At 59.0% G+C, this 20,950-nt stretch overlaps 6 protein-coding genes across 6 annotated transcripts; all 6 read left to right on the plus strand.

Annotated features, from left to right (window-relative positions):
• Positions 1 to 508: 508 nt before the first annotated feature.
• ABB37_07689 (putative MCAK-like kinesin) lies at positions 509 to 2,743 on the plus strand (the record flags this gene model as incomplete). The annotated part of the gene is made up of 1 exon (XM_015806414.1): positions 509 to 2,743. The coding sequence occupies one exon, from the start codon at positions 509 to 511 to the stop codon at positions 2,741 to 2,743; it is 2,235 nt and encodes a 744-aa protein (XP_015654778.1).
• A 1,450-nt stretch (positions 2,744 to 4,193) lies between these two features.
• On the plus strand, positions 4,194 to 8,884 carry ABB37_07690 (hypothetical protein; the record flags this gene model as incomplete). The annotated part of the gene is made up of 1 exon (XM_015806415.1): positions 4,194 to 8,884. Exon 1 carries the CDS (start codon positions 4,769 to 4,771, stop codon positions 8,882 to 8,884), a length of 4,116 nt encoding a protein of 1,371 aa, XP_015654779.1. The 5' UTR covers positions 4,194 to 4,768.
• A 2,403-nt stretch (positions 8,885 to 11,287) lies between these two features.
• ABB37_07691 (hypothetical protein) lies at positions 11,288 to 11,716 on the plus strand (the record flags this gene model as incomplete). Its single annotated transcript, XM_015806416.1, has 1 exon — positions 11,288 to 11,716. The coding sequence occupies one exon, from the start codon at positions 11,288 to 11,290 to the stop codon at positions 11,714 to 11,716; it is 429 nt and encodes a 142-aa protein (XP_015654780.1).
• A 3,212-nt stretch (positions 11,717 to 14,928) lies between these two features.
• ABB37_07692 (putative target of rapamycin (TOR) kinase 1) lies at positions 14,929 to 15,369 on the plus strand (the record flags this gene model as incomplete). The annotated part of the gene is made up of 1 exon (XM_015806417.1): positions 14,929 to 15,369. The coding sequence occupies one exon, from the start codon at positions 14,929 to 14,931 to the stop codon at positions 15,367 to 15,369; it is 441 nt and encodes a 146-aa protein (XP_015654781.1).
• A 525-nt stretch (positions 15,370 to 15,894) lies between these two features.
• ABB37_07693 (putative mitochondrial hypothetical protein) lies at positions 15,895 to 18,601 on the plus strand (the record flags this gene model as incomplete). Its single annotated transcript, XM_015806418.1, has 1 exon — positions 15,895 to 18,601. Exon 1 carries the CDS (start codon positions 16,334 to 16,336, stop codon positions 18,599 to 18,601), a length of 2,268 nt encoding a protein of 755 aa, XP_015654782.1. The 5' UTR covers positions 15,895 to 16,333.
• Positions 18,602 to 19,930: 1,329 nt separating this feature from the next.
• On the plus strand, positions 19,931 to 20,690 carry ABB37_07694 (ubiquitin-conjugating enzyme-like protein; the record flags this gene model as incomplete). Its single annotated transcript, XM_015806419.1, has 1 exon — positions 19,931 to 20,690. The coding sequence occupies exon 1, from the start codon at positions 20,274 to 20,276 to the stop codon at positions 20,688 to 20,690; it is 417 nt and encodes a 138-aa protein (XP_015654783.1). The 5' UTR covers positions 19,931 to 20,273.
• Between the last annotated feature and the right edge of the window lie 260 nt (positions 20,691 to 20,950).

Here is a 20,950-nt window from a genome sequence, read left to right on the forward strand (position 1 = left end):
ATCCTATTGCGCGGGACCGTGAGAGACTTGTTCCTCCTTCGCAGCTCCCGGCTGCCCTTTTCTTAAAGCTCTTATCATCATCTGTAGACTCTTTCTTCTTCTGTTCGTTTCAGCTCCGTGCGCAGTGTTGTTGGACACCGTCAGTAGAAAGGATACACTTCTCTTCTTCACGTCCACGTGTCTTGCACTCGGCAACTTCGCCCCGTGCTCCGTCTATAGTTTTCTTTTGCTTGTTAAATATATTTATTGTTGTGTTCTTGAGACAAGAAGCGGACAACAACGCCCGTCCGTGCCTTTAGATAGTTCAAAGGGGTTTTACGTAAAAAGAAGGTAGCGCATTTCATTTTGTTTCTGCTTTCCTTCGCTGCTCAGACGCGCGCACTCCACAGCCGTTCCTTCCACCGCCGGACGTCCAACCGCACTTTGCGTGTTCATCTGCTGTTTTTCTCTCTGCTTGGGTCTTCGCGATCGAACTCACGAAAACAGCGAAACGCATTTGAAGGGCACCATGGAGCCTCAGCTGAAGCAGATGCTCGTGCAAGGGGGGCTGGACCACGCCATCCAGGGCTTTGTAGAAGGCGGCGTCACCACGGTGCAGCAGCTGAAGCAGCTCACCATGCAGGACTACCACTCCGTCGGCGTCATCGTGATGACAGACCGCCGAAAGCTGTTTGAGCTCATCCAGTTTCTGAAGCGCGGTCAGGCTAACGGTGGGTCTGCCGTGGGCGTCCCTGCCGTGTCCGCCAAGTCGCCCCCACCGGTCAGCAGCGAGCCGGCCGCACGTGCGCAGCCTCCTTCCCACGCACCGGCGGTTCCGGCACGCATCCCAACTCCGGTGCGACGAGCCGCGGCGGCCCAAGAGGCCCCACCGCCGCCGCAGCAGCAACAACAAACTCCGCCGCAGCAGCTCTTCCAGCGTCGAGAGCGGGAGAAGGCGGCGGAGCAGCCCCGACCCGCCTCCACCCAGCGCCGCGATCCTAACAGCAACGACGGTGACGCGGCCCGCCGGCCGGCGGTCAGCACGAAGCCCGTCTCGCGCCCACCGAGCCGCGTTGGGGCCTCCTCGCCGTCCCCTTTCGCACGGCGGCAGGCGACGGAGGGCAGCGGCAGCAGCAACGGTGCAGCTGGTCGTCGCCGTGGCAGCCGCATCACCGTCGTGATACGCAAGCGCCCGTTAAACGCCAACGAGCAGGCGGATGGCCTCTACGACATCCTCGCGACGGACCCCGAGAACAACCACACCATCACCCTGCTGGAGCCGCGTCAGAAGGTGGACCTGACGCGCTACATCGAGAAGCACCGCTTCACCTACGATGTCGTGATGGACGACCGCAAGAGCAACCGCGACGTCTACGAGGAGGCCTGCAGGCCGCTGATTGAGACGGTGTTTGAGGGCGGATGTGCGACCTGCTTTGCCTACGGCCAAACCGGCAGCGGCAAGACCTACACGATGCTGGGCAAGGATCACCAGGAGGGGGTGTATCTGATGGCGGCCAAGGACCTCTGGTCGCGGCTGAACCCCGGACACGGCATCAACGTTTCCTTCTTTGAGATTTACGGCGGCAAACTGTACGACCTGCTCAATGAGCGGGAGCGTCTGGCCTGCCGCGAGGATAGCCGCGGCGTGATCAACGTGTGCGGCCTCACCGAGCACCGCGTCGACAGCACCCAACACCTAATGGAGATTATCGACTATGGTAACACGATTCGCGCGGCCGGCTCGACCGGCATGAACGCAGATTCCTCCCGCTCGCACGCGATTCTGCACATCACCATCGTCAACGAGAAGAACCGCTTCTTTGGGCGCTTCACCTTCATAGACCTGGCCGGCAGCGAGCGAGGCGCGGACACGCTGGATAGCGACCGCAGCACCCGGTTGGAGGGTGCGGAGATCAACAAGTCGCTCTTTGCGCTGAAGGAGTGCATCCGCGCGTTAGACCAAAACCACCGCCACATCCCGTTTCGTGGGTCGAAGCTGACGGCGGTGCTGCGCGACTGTTTTACTGGGAACAGCCGGACGGTGATGATCGGCAACATCAGCCCAGCGAGTGGGAGCTGCGAGCACACGCTGAACACGCTGCGCTACGCCGACCGCGTGAAGGAGCTGAAGAAGGACAAGTCAGCGCACAGCGCGGCGGAGGAAATCATGATGGGTCAGATGCCAACGGAACACATCGAGACGATCGGCATCTCTGGCAGTTTTGCGCAGCGTCGCGCCAAGGAACGGGTCGCAACCAGCTCGCGCTCGTCCAGCCAAACCCGCACCCGCGAGCCGGGCACACCGAGCAGCAAGCTCGGTAATAGCTTCCAGAAGCCGAACGACGACAGCTACGACAACACGTTACGCTCCAACCGCAGCTTTGGCTCTCGCCCGGTCTCCTCGAACTCACCGCAGCAGAAGCCGTACTACCGCGCCACCCCGACGCACAGCCGTGTGAACAGCGGCTACTCCTCTGCGGTTCCAACCCCGATGGCGGACGCCTCGCCGTACGACAGCGGAGACAGCCTCGACATCGAGGAGGACAACTTGATTCTCGCGCACCGCCACCACATCGACTCGATGATGGAGCTGCTGAAGGACGAAATGACGCAGCTCAACGCCGCGGAGAACCCGGACAATTCGATGACGACGTACTGCCGCTCCGTAGATCGCATTCTCTCCTCGCAGGTGCGTCGCATCGAGGAGCTGCGTCAACGGATCGAGAAGTACAGCCGCCACGCGGACACACGTGGTCGTCGGTAGGCGGGGCATGCCTTTCTTTTCCCTTTCAACTCCTTTGTTTTATTTTCCACTTTGCGCACGACGCGCAGGCGGAAGCCAGAGAGGAGCAAAGTAGCAAAACCGCATTTAGATTTGTTTTCTTTTTTTTTCCCTTTCCCTTTTTTTCTTCTGGCGCGTTGAACAGGTTGCTTGTGATACTGTTTGTTTGTGGTGACGCTGTTTGTGCTTGCATGGGTGTGCGCGTGTGCGTGCTTGGAGCGGCGTGGTGGCTGCGGATTCACACCATCCCCTTCTTTCTCTTCCTCGTGGCCTCAACGTGGGTTAGTGTTGGTGCGCCTTGATGGGAGGCGCCTTGGCGTTTGGCACGGTTGTTTCCTCCTTTTCCTCCTAGATTACATCGATCAGAAAGCGAGCCGGGCGTATCTGGTCTTTTTCCCCTTTTCCACCTTTTTCCAGTAGAGAAGACAGTTTAACATCTTGTTTATTCATATATCTATCTATCTATTTATCTTTCTATCTTTCGACACGACTCCTTCTTTGTGTTTCTGATTTGCTTTCGTTTCTCCTTTGCACATGCTTCGTTGCGCTACGCAAAGCGGTTTGGCAACTCTTCGGCTTCTCTGTTGGTCGGGGCGGTGGGCGTTGTCTGAGCCGCCCCTTTTTCCATCGCTTTGTTTTTTGGTTTTGGTTTGCTTTTCTGATACACGACTCCGTCAGACGTATGCGCGTATGTTTCTGTGCGAAGGTGTGCCGGCGCACAGTGAAAAGGCCTTATGAGTCCCGCTTTGTTTTCCTTTGTCTTTCTGTGTTGTTTTTTGCTGTAGGAGAGAAGAAAGTGGCTGCTGCTCGGGAGGCGTTCTCTTGAATACAATTCTTTTTCCTTTTCTTTTTTTTTTTGCGGTCGGTGTGGGGAAGAGTGTCCTTCCAGTTCGCCTTCCAGGCTGGCCACGCGTACGATCGGCGGTGTGTGTTGTCTTTTTGCCACCTTGTACTTTCCACGTTACCTTCATTGTTGTTCTCTCCTCTGTTTTCATCGTGCTCGATCAAACGCAGCGTTTATCTCACAACTTACGAAGGATTTTTTTTAAATTTCTTAAACGAAGAAGTATTGGCGTGATGCAGCGGCAAGTTAGCGTCTTCGGCTCACCCTTCGCCTCATTGCAGAGGCTCTCGGAACGTGCGGCACCTTCCGCGTCGGGCGCACTCGTGCACGCACTCGGGCGATGCCAACTCTGCCTTGTCAACAAATCAAAGAGGATTTCAACAATCATTGCTACCGCTGTCTGAACGGTTTCGTAGGCGCCATAGCAACTACGTGCCGCACAATTGCAGCAGCTCCGGTGAAATAACTTTCCTGCTTTGCCGTCTCGATCCATTTCTGGTTTACTCCTGGCGTCGTCTCTTTCTTGGATGTTCTTCTTCTCCATTGGACTTGTCGCTGCACCCTTTACTGTGATCGTGCCGATGTGCCAGTTGCTCGTGCGGCGTACACGTTCTTTCATTGTCTGTCGTCGCTGACCCTTCAACGCGCCCCCACGCGCACATACGCAGATTTAAAAAAGTAGAGCTACGTTGACCACGTGACTTGGTGACTTAGAGAGGAAATATATTTGTACTTGTATGAACGAGCGATACGGTGCTGAGAGCAGCTGTCGTTACCGCAGTTGTTACTTCGCGCTTTTGCGCTCTGCCGCTGTCGCCGCCGGGTGCATTCCCTGACACTTTTCCTTTCGGTATCGAACTTGTATTTGTGGGTGCCGGGCGAAACACGGAAGAGGAGCCGAACGAATCAGCAAAGCAGCGAGCGTTTTACACCCCGTTGTAGCACACACACCCGCGCACCATCACATCGGCGCACGCATAGAAGCGTGCATCTTCTCCCACAGGCAGCGCAGCAAATCCATCGAACAGCGAAAAAAGAAACACTCATTTGCTTCTCGTCTCGCTTCGACTGCGTTGCCGCTGCACCGAGCTCACTCGCGAAAAACCATAGAAAACGGCAAAAAGAAGAAGGATTACAGAGCACACAACTCAAGACATTGTATCATGCGGCGAGTGCACGTGCCCGTCGCACGCCGCCTCGCTGCGGGGGCCCACGCCGCAAGGGTACGCACACAAAGCTCCGCGGCAGCGTCGTCGTCGTCCAGCTCGCCTGCGGATGTCCCCACCATTCGCATTCGCTCACGCGGCTACGCGCCGTCGCGGGACCTGCTCTGCGGCATCCCCGCTCATGCGGCGCTGAACGTGGAGGCGACGCTGCACCCCGAAGACGCCGAAATCCAGCGCGCGGTCTTGGCGCTGTCGATGCCAAGTCTTGCGGAGGTGCACGTGACGCCGGTGGTGCCGCACGACAGCTACGCCAACGACAAGGTTCCCCAGCGTTCCGGCGCGTCGTACGGCGGCGGTGACGTGCTGACCCCGACGGAGCGGGAGGTGATGGAGCAGTGCCTGCAGGAGCAGCTGGCCGATGTGGCGAACCTCGTGGTGGAGCAGGTGGGCCAGCGCACTGGCCGGCAGATCGATGCCCTGCAGGTGACGCACACAGACGAGCTGCGCAACTTCGCGGAGATTGTTCTCCACAGCATACAGGACGAGCTCCGTCAGCTGCGCTTGACACGCAGCGCGGCGCCGGGGAAAAGGGGGGCGGTGGAGGGCGACACGGACGCGGCCCACGCCGCCCCCCCGGCAAGCGCGGCCGCCGCGCCGCTGGATGTGGAGGCCGTTGCCCAGGTGGTCAGCGCGAAGGTGATGGAGCGACTGGCGAGTCTGACCGCACCCGTCGCCGCTGCGTCGACTACAACACCGACCGATGCGGCCGCGGCGGCAACGGCGGTGGCGGACTTAGAGCGGCGAACCACCGCGTATTTTGAGCAGCTGCAGGCACGAATGCAGCAGGCGATGAACAGCGGGGCGGCAGCACACGCGGCGGCGCCGGAGGCAATGGAACTGCGCGCCGCCGTGATGGAGGCGGTGGAGAAGGCCTCCGCCACGCAGCAAGAGCACCTGGCAGGTTTAGTGAACGACTGGTTAGCGGACATGGAACGTTCGCCGGTGGGCGGCGGCGGCAGTAGCAATGCCGCCGCGCCGGTCGATATGAAGGCACTGGAAGACATGGTGGAGAGCGCGGTTCAGACCTCGACAGACGAACTTCGCCGCCTCTTCACAAGCGAGATGAAGAAGTTGGGAAAGTCGAAGAAGACAAGCGGCAGCGGCAGCGGCAGCAGCGACGAGGACGTGGACTCGAGCGCACTGGTGGTGGAGGTAGAGAAGGTGTTCGACATGGTGCAGGCCACGCAGAGTCGCCTGGTCGCCGTCGACGAGGTGGTGGCCGACGTGTTCAAGGAGCAGGCCTCCACCCGCGAGGCGCTGCAGACAATTCAGGAGCTTCTCCAGAAGCAGCTGAGTGACGTTCGCGCGATCCCTCCGGCAGAGACGGCGGCGACCTCCGCCGCTGAAAACGAGACCAGCAGCAGCCACCACGACGCTGGCGCGAAGGACCCCGACGCCGGCACGTCCACGACCGTGAAGGCGGTGGAGGAGGCCGTGGCGAGTCTGCAGCGGGAGGTGGCAGCGGCGCACGCCCTCGCGTCCGTCCATCAAGCGGAGACGCAGCAGCAGCTGCTGACGGTGGCGCAGGTCGTGAGCGACAGCGTCGCGGCGGCGGTGCAGCAGCACACCGCAGAGGCCGTGCAGTCTGCCATGGCCACCGTGCAGCAGCAACTCGGCTTCCTGTCGGCTGCCGCCCAAGCCAGCGCGGAGGCCGCTGCCGAGGCACGTAACGCTGCTCTCGCCAAGGCCACATCGGCAGAGGAGAGCAAGGATTCGACGACAGAGCCTGCAGAGGCGGTACCGGCGCGAGCGTTGGAGCCCTTCTCGAAGGAGGTGCTGGCCGACGCTGTCGAGTCCGTTCTCACGCCGCGCTGGTCGACGCTCTCCGCAGAGGTGGAGCGGATGAACGCGGCGAACCAGCAGGCCATTGAGCAGCAACTCCTGCACATGGCGAACAGCGTGGCGGCGTCGGTCACGGCGAGTCTGCAGGAGCAGCTAGAGGCGGCCCGCACACACAGCGACGGCGCAATTGCGGCGGCGGCGGCGGCGTCAGCGGAGAAGACGGAAGCAGCCGCCAAGGATCAGGCCGAGATGCAGAAGAGGGGGGAAGCGGCAGAGGCGGCGGTGGTGTCGGCGGCCACCGCACTGACCGAGAAAACCACGCAGGAACTGGCGACCCTGCGCGCGGAGCTGCTCTCGACGCTGCAGACGGAGATGCGCAAATCGCATGAGGTGGATCTCACGCCCATGTACAAGTATATCGATAGCGTGCTGACCTTTATGAAGGAGGAGTTGAACCTGCAGGAGACGAATCTGACGTCAAAGATGGCGTCGCTGGCGGACACGGTGACGGCGGCGGTGCGGGACTCTCAGGAGCGTCCGCTGCCACCGGCTGTGGCAGTGGCGTCTGCGGAGCCCAACCAAAGCGATGACGCGACGCACGCAGCCGCCGCATCCCCTGCAGAGTCGGCCCAGGTCCCGGCAGCGACGGCAACTTCGTCTGGTGAGGCAGCGCCGCCGTCCCCTGTCACCTTCGAGGTCCCCGCCTCGCTGACGAACACCCTCGATCTCCAAACCGGTGCGCTGCGCCACTTAGAAGAGCGTCTGAACGAACTCAGCCTCAGCCAGAGTCGAGACATGTCGACGCTGCTGACGCGCCTGCAGGAGGCCACGGCGGACTTCCGGGCTGCCACGTCGACGCCGCCCTCCGCAGCACCGCTGCATGCCGACCAGCTCGCCTGGCAGAGCGACATGAAAACGCAGCTGACTTCTTTAGAGGCGTCGCTGGAGAGGCGGGACGCCGATCTGCTCGCCGCCGTGCGGGCGTCTGCCATCAACGAGGACGTTAAGGCGCAGCTGACCCAGCTCGAGAGCACGTTAAAGTCGTCATCCGCTGCCCAGAGGGCGGAGGTGCAGGTGGCCTTGCGTGACATCGTCTCCAGCAGCGCACAGGAGCAGACGAGCCGCGTCGACGCATTAGTGCAGCGCGTGGCGGAGATGCAAGGGGCACTGCGCGATCAGGCCGTTGCGGTGCAGCTGCTGCAGCCCTCGCCCGCCTTGCGTGGGTTGACCGCGGAGCAGCGGCAAGTGCAGGCACGCATTCGCACGGCGACACAGGAGCACCTGCGCCACCTCACCCAAATAATGGAGGAGATGACGAACTCGGAACACAATGCTGACGCCTCCGATGCGTCAGCGGCGAAGGTGCGCGCCGTTCTGCTGGACCTGCGTGCGCTGCAGGAAGAAGAGACCGCGCTGCACCATAGCGCTGCCTCTTCTTCCGCGGCGTCTGCTGCCGACCCCGCCACCTCCGTTGAGTCGATTGTACACGCCGAAGTGAGTAAAGCGCAGACGGCGATGCAGGACAGCATACAGGGTCTCACCGCGCAGCACGACGAGGCACAGAAAGAACTGGCCGCGACGTTAAACACACTCCTGACAAGCGTGCACGACGTGGGCGGCAGCACGAGCAGCATCCCGAGCATCGCGGACATTCAGCAGCTGCTCGACGCCACTCTCATGCGTTTGGCGGAGGAGCAGAAGGACGCCGGCCTGCACGTCACGCAGCTCGTCGCCGAGGCCACCCGTACCTCCGCTGATGCGCTGAAGTCGGTGGTGCAGTCCACGCTGTCCGACAGCGTCGTGGCGACGGTGGAGCAGCGTATTATCCCTGCCTACCACGACAAGGTGGAGGCGTCCTTGCAGACACGTCTGTCGGAACAGGCAGCTGCGGTGACGGCGGCGGTAGCAGGCGTGGCGGAGCGCACCACGGCCGCCGTTGGCAAGGTGGAGTCGCTCGTGCGTGACTTCAACGCGCAGCGCGCAGACGAGGCGCAGAAGATGCTGGCGGAGCACTACAGCGGCCAAGAACGGCTGGAGAAGACGCCGGTGAAGACCCGCATGCCGCTGTGGTGGATGCTGGCGAACGCGCTGCTGATGTGCATCGTGGTGCTGCTCAGTTGGTACTACGTCGTTGCGTGCCTGCTCTTGGCCTTCGTCCCGAAGCCGTCCGCGGAGGCGCCAGCCGGAAGCGGAGAGGCAGAGAGTGTAGCGGAGGTGGTCCCCGATGCGAAGCTGCGCCGCAGCGGCCGGTTCGTGGACGAGTTCATGTAACACAACTCCTATGTACAAGGAGCGCGATGCCTTTGTGTGGGTGTATGGGTGGGCCGGCCAAGTGAAGGCGCGTTTGACGCCTCTTCTCCAGGCTCGCTTGCGCTGCTGTTTGGAAAGTACAAGCATGCGTATTATCCTCCCCTTCTTTTTTTTCTCTTTCTCGGTGGGCGGCGACACACGAGACGCAACGCAGCACACAGACGGGAAGCCGTTGGAAGAAAGTGGTGGGAGAGAAACAGCGCTTCGTCGCCTCTCGTCTCTGCCCTCGAGCGGCGTCTGCACGCGTGGCTTTTGTCTTCTCTTTTTTCCATTACTCCACCATAGACTGTAGTACCACCTTTGTGATTTTCTTTTTGCTTTATTATTCGCGTTTCTTAGTCGGGCACGCACCGTTGTGGACCCCCCTCGGACTGTACGGCTCTTCCACGGCGGTTTGCACTGACGGTCTTTTCTTAAAGCCTGTTTGTTGAGGGCTTTACGTTGCATGTAGGCATAGAAGCTGCGTCTGCGCCACGGAGCTCAATCGGGCATCGGTCTCGTCACGAGACTGTCCGGCTGAAGGTGTTCTCTTTTGATTTTGATTTTTCATTCTTCCTCTTCTTCTCTTGTCTGTATTAGAGATTTGCTACCGATAGACCGCAGAATAACCTACACACCCTACCAATTAGCACCTACCAGAAAAGGCACGGCCTGTGTACCTCAGTATAAACATTTAAGAATTAAAGCCGGAGCGAGGAATGACTGGATGTATGGATGGTAATGAGAAGTGAGAAGTATCAGTGATCCTGTGTTCTCACCGTTTTCCCCCCTTTCTCCTCTTTCTCCTCCTTCTCAACGATCGTCTTCAGCCGTCGTAGTTCTTCTTTCCTTCTCTTAACTCGCACATAACCCCGTCCACAAACGCTTACGACACTAAACTACCAGGCCGACGGTCCACTCCTTGCGCATACAACGGAAGAGTGGGCGGCCTTGGAGAAGGCACTTTGAGAGGTTTTGCAAATAACGGTCGGCGGTGTCGTTAAACCCGGCAGCGAGAAAGGAAGACAGTAACCCCCTATGTCTTCAACACTGAGGCTTACATGCAAAACGACACCGCCTTCGTGAGCACTCCGGAAGGGGCGCTTCTGCTGTCCAACGCTCGACTAAGCATATGCGACTTCGCAGTATCCCCGACATGGTGACGTGTTGGAGTAGTGTTACATGCAGCACTGCCGCCAGGGAGGCAGACTTTAGGGCTGAAGACGCACAACGAACGGCCGAAGCGCTCATTTCGGTAGAGGACGCAAAAGTCGACGTGCGCATCCTCAACGACAACACCGCCTTTCTGCAGAAAGGAACTCGACCGCGCTGACGGTCATCCGGAATCAGCTCCTCGGTGACGTCAATAGCCTTCGCGGTGAAGTGGTGGGAGCTCATGGCGGACCTTAAAAATCGGTCAGACGCAATGGGAATGGGCGATCTCCAACCTTGATACGGTACGACGGGAGCGAGACGCTCTGAGGAACGAGAAAGAGTCGTTGGCAAAGGATTGGACAGCAAGCCAGTACAAGCGGGAGGGCGTTACCGGACGGACGTGACGCTTTTCAGAAAGAGCGAGGCAATCTTCTAGAGGGGCGCGACGCCCGCTGTCAAGAGCGCGAGAGACAATTCCCGGGGAGACGAGGAGCTTAAGCGCAGAGGCAACGCAGCTTAAACTACACCCGCATCAACGGAAGCTGCTCAAGCAGGGCCGATCCCTGTTTCTGACGACTCTTCGGAACCGAGAGAAGAGCAGGAAGTTATTGGCGTCGCCGCAAGACGAGCGCGTGACCGAGAACTGGGACGTCCACTCACGCCGCGTACATCCCCGCCGTCGCCGCCATCACCAACTCAGCAGCTCGCGGGGGCTAGGTCGAGAGAGTCGTTTCAGCCTGTACGGTACGCACAGTACCAGGCCTCCCCGCAGGAGTCTGCACCGGCATTCCCCTCAGCTTTTCCGCCGTACGTGAAAACAAACCCTGCACCAGTCAGGCGTGAGGAAGTCAAAATTGGTTTTGCTCACTCGCCAGCCCGACCAACAACTCCCGCTCAGCGGATGCCTCTCACACACGTGTCGCAGCGTCGGATGACGGCAGATGGACTCGTTGATTTCCCAGAGGGGAGGGGGGGGGGGGCAGGGCAGTCTACCGAGTGAGTCGGGCGACAGGAGGGCCACCACGATGACGACCGGTCGTTGGAAGACGGTCATGACTCCGGATTATCCTGTGACGTCCCCCGATTTCTACGAAAGGTCCGGGGGCAGTGGGCAACTACAGCGCCTTCATGACGACCGCCATGACAATGGCTCCCGCTACCGCTGTTGATACTCTGACGCTAGCCGTCCCTCACACGATGACTTTCGCGGTGAAGTGATTGAAGCGCTTGATGGAGTTTTACCTCCGATTCCGCTGCAGTGATGACACGGATGCCTTTGAAGTGCTGGGATGGGAGATGTACTACCTCCTTCGCGACGTTCTCTTCCTCTCCACTCACCCCAAGAGTTTTGATTTGAAGGCCGTACGTCATCATGTGTACGGCGAGGTGAGTGAAGATCACAACGGCGCGATCGTTCACCGATGCATGGGGCGCCGGTACGCAGAGTGTTGGCAAACCACCTCACGACATTATCACGGCCGCCAGCTGCCCGCACATTGTTCGATCCACACTGGCATCAAGAGCGCCTCATCGCACGCAAATCCCGGTTTTACAACCTCGCTGTCTCCAGCAATCACCTGTGTAATAGTGTGGGGGCGGTTCCGGGCTAACGCGGAAGCCCATTGGCAAGCGAGTGAGCTGCACCAGTGTACCCTCTGACGTCCGGCACCGGAACCACGAGCGCCACACTAAAGGAGGTGGCAACTGAAAGAAAATGGCTTTAAGGTAGATCAACCCGGCGCTTCCTTGTGCATGTCTTTCAAATGGTGGGAGATATCTGTCAACGGCACACCCGGCTCGTACGCGTCATGCGAGTCCTTGTCCTCGGTAGCCCCAATAGAGTCAAAGCGGCGTCTCGTCGGACCGTTCATCCGTTCCAAAATGCGGTCCGGGTTCAGCGGCGCAACGCCTACCTTCTGCAGCGGCAACGTCCGTGTCTGCTGCATCGTAGCGACTCGTGTATCTTTATGTTGCCTTTGAAGAGCGTGGCGAAAGGCGTGCTTCACTGAAGCTGCCTCCGGTTCAATCCATGCTGCATCCCAAGTTACTTGGACGGCAGGAAGGGTTGTGCCATCAAAGCCGTGGTTGCCAGCGTACCTGTCAGCAGAGCCGTGTGCGCTTTCAGGTAATGGACCGTACTGCGAGGCAACGCTTCTGGGTTGTCCCCGCGTTCCCCCAGGGTCGACAGTCGGTTTGGGCCCGCGGGCTTCTGCGCCATCTGCTGGAAGATCTTCTTGGCTACGTGCTCCAGCGCCCCGCGTTTGATGGAGTGCGCGGTGTAGCCGTAAGGCTCCAAGACCATTCCCATCTGCGCTGTGGTGCTCTGCGCCATCGGCTCGTCTTCCAGCGGGAGTGTCTGCAAGAATTCCCGAAGGACCCCGGCATCTTTCCCGCCCGATCACCACGTAGCGGTCCGGCCGGTCCGTCTCGCTCTTGAGCGGCTTTGGAGAATACCAAAAAGTCGACAATCAGGGAGGGATGGGCCCACCATGTGCGCCAGGAAGGCGGATGGCGGAAGAAGCTCCACGTCCGACCATCTGCTGGCCGTCAGCCAAGCCACCTCGAAGCAGTAGCGCGTCGCGAGTCGTCTTGATGGCTTTCCGGATGCGCAGATAATCGTCGTAGGTCATGGCTTTTGCCTGACGTACCGGCGTCACTGCCTTTTCTTCCCTCAGCCCTTTCCTGTACATCTCCAGCATATCCGCTGGTTTGTCCACACAGCGCTTCAGGATCCCGGCATACTGCAGAGCGCTGGAGGGTTTGAGGTGCAGCGACCCCACGAAAAGAGCGATCGACTGGTGGTCCGATGGCAGCTGATGCGCAGTCGGAAAACGCACATATCGTGTGAGAACCGGTGTACGCTGGGACCAGGTCTGAGGTTCCCGAAGTTTTCAACGCCGCTTCGTTGACTGCTGCAGCTATCTTTCTTCGTTCGGGACTGCTCAAGTCGTCGATCGGTATCGGTTCCCGGCTTATATGTTTTTTTCACGAGTTCGTGTTGGGGGTTCCCCATTTCTTCTGCGGCCTCCTTAAGGACCGGAGGAGACCTCGGGCCGTCGTCGCGGGTGCATCGATTTCCAAATTGGTGGTAGTAGTAGTATCGGCCATCGAGGCCGTTGCACCTGCTGCGCGGGTTCGCACCTTGACCGCGCGGTGAACAGCGGAGCCGCGTAGAGTGGGCGTTGTGGTGACCGCGGCACCGTGGCCGACTGAGTCGTCTCGGTGACGCTGCAGGTGTGCCCGCCCTTTGTGTGGGACAGCATGGGGTCAACGGCTGCTCCTGCGACCCCCACGGGCCTCTACTGGCCAACCATTCATGCTTTTTTGATTGGCTGCTTTCCCTCGTTTTTTTTTCTGAGCTTTGCGTATAAGGACTGCGTTGAGGGGCGCCCCGCACGCCAACCGTAAGTACGCTTCTGCGTACCGGCGCCCCATGCATCGGTGATCAATCGCGCCGTAGCAGCCGTCGCCCACCTCACCGTCCACATCGTGACGTAGAGCCTTAATGTCCAAACTCTTCGGGTGAGTGGAGAGGAAGAGAACTTCGTGAAAGAGGTAGTACATCTCCCATCCCAGCGTTTCAAAGGCATCCGAGTCATCACTACAGCGATATGGACGGTTGATTGTTATTCTGCTGTGAAACTGGTCCGACGCTGATTGCCCCCAGCTCCATCGCGGTCGTATCGCAGAGACAGACCCCGCGCGCCTTTCCGCTTTCTCGGGTTTTTTTTTGTGTCGGCGGCGGTTCCGCCATGCTTTTAGGGAATTTGCCTGTGGTGCCTTCCCTGGCATCCAACGCCTCCTCGGTGCTCACTACGGACGCATCTTTAGAAGGATGGGGAGCGCGTTGCTTTCTCTTGGTATTGGCGAAATCGGCTCCACCGGTGGTATTTGGAGCTCGACGCCGCCGATGATTGCGTCGGCCGCAATGAGAGCCGTTTTGTTTGGCTCAAAAGCCTTTGCTCACCGATTGGAAGGACACGTTGCTATAGGGGTGGATATCACCACGGTGCAGCATTCTTTCGCCAAAAATCAATAAAAACCACGAAGTCTCAGGTCCTACTACCTGAGCTTCAACGAGCGCTCCACTTGCTCCCGACGCTTCATCTTTTTGCGTCCTTCGCTGACGTGCGGGCGGCGGACAACCCGGCAGACGCGCTATCAAGCCGTCACCTCCTGTCTAGGGGAAAAACTATCGAAGGGCAGCTTTGGAGGCGGATCTGTAAAAGAAAGCTACCGCTTCGCTAGTAATCCCAAAAGATCAAAAACCGATTTGCCTTTGTTCTCCGCAAACTCGCTAGTATTTAAGTGTTTGTCACCTCCTGTACGCGATCCAAACACCGCCACTCCCACCCGTGGGGACGGCCAAGCTACGTTTTAGCGTAGCGCGGAAGGGCGGCGAGCGTCGAAGCGACGATCTGCAGAACCGCAGGACTCGCCTTGTAGCCCATGGGCAGACGGGTCAGGTGAACTACAGTGCCGTCCTGCAGATAGCAACGGAAGCCGCTGAGTGCGTCTGCGCACTCGATCAAACGAGGGGCCGCACAGCACGCGGCGAGCCTGGTCGCGGAGCTGAATCTGGACCCATTTCTGGTACCCCGGCTGATGAAGCATGCCAACATCTTCGACATGCCGTCGACCTCCGTCAGCTATCTGGGCCCGACGACGGCCTGGCTCACGGGAATATCGGATTTTGTCCGGAGGATGTGAGTCCGTGGCACCTGCCGGAGGTGCTACCTGAGTTTCGCTCGCGAGCGACGATCACGCGTCGCTCTCACAAGACAGCAGTGGCAGGGCCAGCCGAGGTGGCGTCTCTGCCCTTGCAACAAGTTGGGGTCTCGCCTTTGGACGTCGGTCCATTGAGGGACAGAATGCGTCACCGTGTTCGCAAGCGCTTTGACGCCCTGACGGCCTTGCTCTCGGAGGAGCCGCGCGACTCAAGACCGTCGCGATGGACGGTGCCGATGGACGACGCTACGCGCCCGCTGGAAGCGCGCATCATCGAGAAGGCACCCGATGCGGATACGCGTGGTTGGATCCACCCCTTCTCGGTGGTGGAGGAGAAGCCCTCAGACAAGCGCCGACGGTGGATCGCCTGGCCGCGGGAGAAGAACGAGCAGGATCTTCTCGAGACGCAGCTGGACGACTTACGACACACCAGCGAGTACATGTCCATCGTGCATGGCGAGTGTGCCACAAGAATATTTCTTGTTTTCGATGGCTTGTCACTTCATCTCAGCCTTGTGACGGAGGATTCTTCAAGACTCTTGGGTTTCGGGGGCATCGACCTCTTCATAGGAGACTGTGGCTGACAAAAAGAGAGCCCGAATAACTTGTACCTGTTCTCCACAAATTTTGTTTCGTTCAACCGTATTATATTTCAGATGAAAAGGAGAAAGAGAGGTAGGATGAACTATTCTCAGTCTAGGTCATTCCGTTCGCAATCTCCAACCAAAGATATCGTGAGAAACAAGGAAAGAAGAATGCTGGTGCGCACGCATTGCCTGTTTGTTCCGTCGACGAGGCTTATTGCGAAACAAACCTGACGATGACGTTGCGCGTCGCCGCCGTCTCCTCTTTGTCCTCGCTGTCTTCCCCTCCTCGCCTTGTCAGCTGGAGCCGTTACCCTGCAGGAGTGTAGCATGGCTGACGAGAGCGACTGGAGGGATGCACTCAATGGTCTCGTAGTGGCTGGAAAGGAGATAAGTGGCTCGCAAGGAAACTCTTCCGTTGTTGTTGTTCTTCAGTGTGTGTGACGCCGCTGCTCCATCTACCCTTCTCTCTGTCTGTTCTGGTCATGGTTCTCGAAAAAAACAATTCTTCTTTGTGTCCGCTACAGCAAGTTTGAGTTGCCAACTTTTTATTTGTCCATCAGTGTTGTCGGTGGGTGCTGCGCCACCTTTGTGTGTTCTTTCTTCTCTGCTAAGCGCTTCCTTACGGTGATTTCTTTCTCTCTCTGTGTGTGTGAGCCGGCATTGTGCACCCCGCTTTGGTAAGCACACAAATTCGCATTACTAGTTTTCACCCCATCTTTCTTCTCACATACAATTTGAAAAGCGGAAAGCGAGAAGCGAAGGGCCCTCAGAAAGAAGAAGCCGAACCTCTCGGGTCCCTCCGCTCCCTTTGATCCGACCAGACGCCGTATTCATCGCTACCGCCCTCTCCTTTTTTTCTTCTTGGCGTTCACAGGCGGAGAAAGGAAAGCCTGTTCATAGATACGTCGAAGTAACGACGGCAAAAGGGTACTATTCAAACGCGCTGCTGAAGTACTGCGCCATGTCGCGTGTGTCCGTAGCTGCCGGCTCGAAGCCGAAGCCGAAGGAATCCTTCAAGTTCCTGCGCCGCGACGAGGGACGACTGTCGTACTCCGCCGGTGGCACCGCCGAGTCGCCCGCGCGCAGCGTGGGCAACGGCAGCGAGGGCGACAAGACGATAAATCGCGAGCGGCGCGACTCGAAGTCGCTGCGGGAAGCGATCGCATTCGACATGCGCAACGCGAAGAGTCACGACCCGCTCGGAGAGGTTGTCGTGGCGGTCCCACGGAAGGCCCCACCTCCAAACCGGGCCGCGAGCACCCCACCAACGCAGACAAACACCCACACCTCGAACAACAACCGTAGTGCCGCTGCCGGCTCGCGAGGGGAGTCGCGCGCGTCAGCCCAGCAGCAGCCGCGCCGGTCACCCGCGAGTGCTGCGGCGTTCAGGAAGCGGCCGGAGTGGATCGACCCGGAAATCCCGCCAGCGCGTGTGGATGCGGCGGCGGTGCCCGAGTACGACCTCCCGCAGAGCAGCGCCAGTCGCAACTCCGAAGACGAGGGCGGTGTAGCGGAGTACGGCCGCTACGGTGGGCGGACACCCCGCCGCGCCGGCGGTGGCGCACCTGTCCCGCGCTACGTCGACGCTGACTACGCCGACTACGCCGACGTCAGCGCCGCCCAACCGTCCAACGTCGACCGCAACTTCTTCCGCCGTCCGCAGAACGTGCCGGCGCCGCCGGCGGCGTCGAGTCGAACTCGAGAGGAGGAGGACTTAATGGTGAGTTTAGAGCAGGAGATCCGCGCCGCGCAGGAGGAGCGGGAGCACTACGACCACGCCAAGCAGCAGCTGGAGCGGGAGAAGCAGCGTTTTGAGGCCTACCGCTTTAACGCGCAGAAGCAGCTCGAGGACGAGCGACTGAGCGCAGACGGCAACCGCGCACGCGACCAGCGTGACGCCCAGAAAGATCTGCGCTCTGCGGAGGAGCGGTGCAAGAATGTCTCGGCGCTGCTCGTGACGGAGCGGGAGGCAAACCGCCGGCTGTCGCAGGAGAACGACTCCCTGCGTGCCCAGCTCGAGGACCTGACCTCAACGCTGCGGGAGGCACATCAAATGCACAAGACGGAGGCGGCCCGCATGCGCCGTGACATCGACTCGCTGACTCGCCGCAATGCGGAGCTGCTGGCGATGGCGAAGGAGCAGCAGCTCTCCTCGCTGGAGGAGAACAACACGAAGACGAAACCCGCACCGGCGCTGTGGAAAGCCGGCGCGGGCTCACGGCACGTCTCCGCAGCGCGAGACCGCAGCTCGGCCCCGCAGACGCCCTCGCTCGATGCCGGAGAGCCCTCCGCGTCGGAGCGCCGTACCTCGGCGCAGAGCACAACGAGCAGCACCGCCAACAACCACAGCGCACCGCAAGTGATGGACTTCACGCCACGGGCGAACGCCGGCGAGGAGGCCGCGCGGGAGAGGCGCAATCGGCAGATGCAGGAGCGCATCCAGGCGGAGCAGGCAGAGATGGAGGAGCGGCGGAGGCAGCGGGAGGCGGACATGGCTCGAAGGGAGGAAGAGGAGGCGGCTCGAAGGGAGGAAGAGGAGGCAGAGCGGCAGCGGCAACGCGAGAAGCAGGAGAAGGAGCGGCGTGAGCGGGGAGCCTCCACCGCCTCGTCGGCAGCAACGGCGGCTAAGCCGGTGGAGGAGCGCAAGTCTGCCGGACACCCGGTGAACACGCCGCGCATGCAGTCGAGCGGGGCGGCAGCGGCAGCAGCAGCGAAGAAGCGGCTGCCCGTGACGGCTCCCCACCCGCCGGTGCCGCCGAAGCCGTCGCGCATCGTCGTGCCCACCCGCGAAGAACTTCTCGGCGACATGGAGCAGGCGCCCGAGGAGGACTTCCCGAATGACAGCGCCGTGTCGGAGACGGCGCTGGGCGACAACCCCAACAAGAAGGAGACCCTCTACCGCAGCGGCAAGCGTGAGATTCACTACGCCAACGGCACGGTGAAGGCGGTGCTGCCGTCGGGGCATACAATTCTGCACTTCACCAACGGCGACGTCAAGTGCACCTTCCCATCCGGCAAGAGCACCTACTGGTACGACGCAGCGCAGACGGCGCACACGCAGATGCAGGACGGGGTGCAGACCTTCGAGTTTCGCACGACGGGGCAGGTGGAGCGTCACCTGCCGGATGGCAGCAAGTCCATTCTGTACCCCGATGGCATCTACAAGGTAGTGCACAAGGACGGCAGCGATGAGACCTACTACCCAGATGGCGAGCCGATGGAGGAGTAAGCGGCGAGGGTGTGCGGTGGTGCGCTCTCACAGGCGCTATTGAAACGTGTTTTCTTTTTTCAAATGTACCTCCGCTCTCCGTTTTCTTTTTGAGAGGCCGTTGTTTCGGCAGTGGACGGTGTTTTGTCTCCCAACGCTCTGTACGATGCCCTTTCTTCTTCTTGTGGAACTGCCCTGTTGGTGGTGCTCCTCCTCATCGCGGTTTGTGCGGGTCATTGCAGCGCAGCCAGGGCGGTAGACTAGTTTGTATTGTATTTTCCGTTAGAGGCCGGATCCTTTTGACTCGGCCACACAAAACATTTTTTTTTTATTCGCTGTTTACCTCCTGTCTCTTCTGTTTGAAGTCCTCTTCAATTGGTTGCTCTCTCTCTTTTTCTCTTTTCATGTTGTTATAAGCTCTGATCCTGTGCGGTGTCGTTCTGCTTCTTCTTTGACCTTCTGGCAGTCCTCGAGCAGGTGAGGCAGGTCAGGCAGGCACGCACATGTACGTACGTGTATTGGCGGGTTGGTCGGTGATATCTATATCTGTGTTTATGCGTCTTGTCGGCTTTTTGTTTTCTTCTTCAGTGTTTTCGCTCCTTCGCTGGTGAGAGCCGTCTCGTGCTGCACTGCCTCGACGGCGGCGTGGCGGGTCGAATGTGTACTACTTTCATTTAGTCGTTTCTTCCTTTTTATCAAGTCGCGTGTGTGTGCGCGTGCGTGTGTGTGCGCGTCTCTCTCCGCCTCTCTCATCCGGAGGAACACATCGTTGAGTAGTTAGAAGCATAGAAAATGGAAAAAAACTAATAATAATAGAACGCAAGACAAGACGTATACGAAAGCCTTTTCTTGAAGAGACACACGCACGTGGACACACACACAGAGACACGCACACGCAAATGCCGGCAAGAAATACCGCGATGCGTTGCGCTTTATACGAAGGAGAAAAACATCAACTTTTACCGTTTCCTAGGCTCTCTCCGGGTCACACAAAGAAACCAGCAGATCAACAACAGCAACGCGAAAAGCGTGAATCTATAGACGGTGTTGCCGGTGGCACGCGTTGGGGTGAGTTGGGTTGTGCCCTGCTTGCCATCTCTGCTGAAAGCGTACCTCGGCTCGCACACAACGTGACCTCTGCAAAGGAGTACAGTCAGGCTGGGAAGTGCAACAAAGCTGTTCTGACTACCACAGAGGAGTTCGAATATGTATATGCGTACTGATATCCCTGACAAGACGGACAGCTAGAGTTGTTGTTGTTATCTGAGCAGTTTGCTGCTCCACCTGGTGTTTCTGCGGCTCCGTCGTTGACGACTTCCTCCCCCCCCCCTCTCCGCCTTCTCCCCCGATAGTCCTGCGCCCTCTACAACATTCATTTTGTTTTCTCCCTAAAGAAATACACAACCTTCTACTTGTGTTGATATTTTAATAAATATATATATATTTGTTTTTTTTTCCGCTGTAGTTGTCGAGTATATCGCTGTTTGTTTTTATTATTATTGTTTTTTGATTGTTCGAGTACCGTGCACATACTGGAAAAGCAATCTCGAGTGGTGCTCTCGTGCTCTGTTGTTGGTGTGTGCGTATCTCTCTCTGTCTCTCTCCGCGTCGCACGTTCATCTCTTCTCTTCTTCTCTCTTCCTCGGGTGTATCCTCCACGTTCGTGGAACGTCAGCGCAACACGCCTGCGAAGATGGTCGAGGTTCCGCGCAACTTCCGCCTCTTAGAGGAGTTGGAGGCGGGCGAGAAGGGCACCGGCAGCAACCAGAACGTGTCGGTCGGTCTGCGCGATACGTCGGACATTTACTTCCACTTCTGGAACGGCACGATTGTCGGCCCCCCTAGCACCACCTTCGAGTACCGCATCCTCTCCCTTGAAATTTACTGCGACGAGAGCTACCCGAAGGTGCCGCCGCACATCCGATTTCTCAGCAAGGTGAACCTCCCGTGCGTCGACCCGGATGGCACCGTGAACCGCAGCAAGTTTCTCCTCTTTAAGAACTGGGACCGCCGCACCACCATGGAGACGTGCCTGTCGGAGCTGCGGAAGGAGATGGCATCCCCGGCCAACCGCAAGCTGCCACAGCCGCCGGAGGGCTCCGTCTACTAAGGAGCTATGGGAGGACGGGAAGGCCACGCAAATCAAACAAGCAAACGTGTAGCACGCCGGTCTTTTCCCGGTGTCTCTCCACCTCCCTGCCGTTTGTGTTCTCTTCGCCTCCACAGTGCTAGGCTCTGCGTCGGCCTTCTCTTTCACCATAGCCGCTTTCGTCCTCTAAGGACGGGAGAAAGAAGAAGAAAGAACCGGTGCGGCAGAGAATCACGAACGTCGGACCCTGTTTGATTGTGTGTGTGTGTGTGTGGTGGGGT

Source organism: Leptomonas pyrrhocoris, assembly GCF_001293395.1.
Source record: "Leptomonas pyrrhocoris isolate H10 chromosome Unknown, whole genome shotgun sequence".
In the NCBI taxonomy this organism is placed as follows: domain Eukaryota; phylum Euglenozoa; class Kinetoplastea; order Trypanosomatida; family Trypanosomatidae; genus Leptomonas; species Leptomonas pyrrhocoris.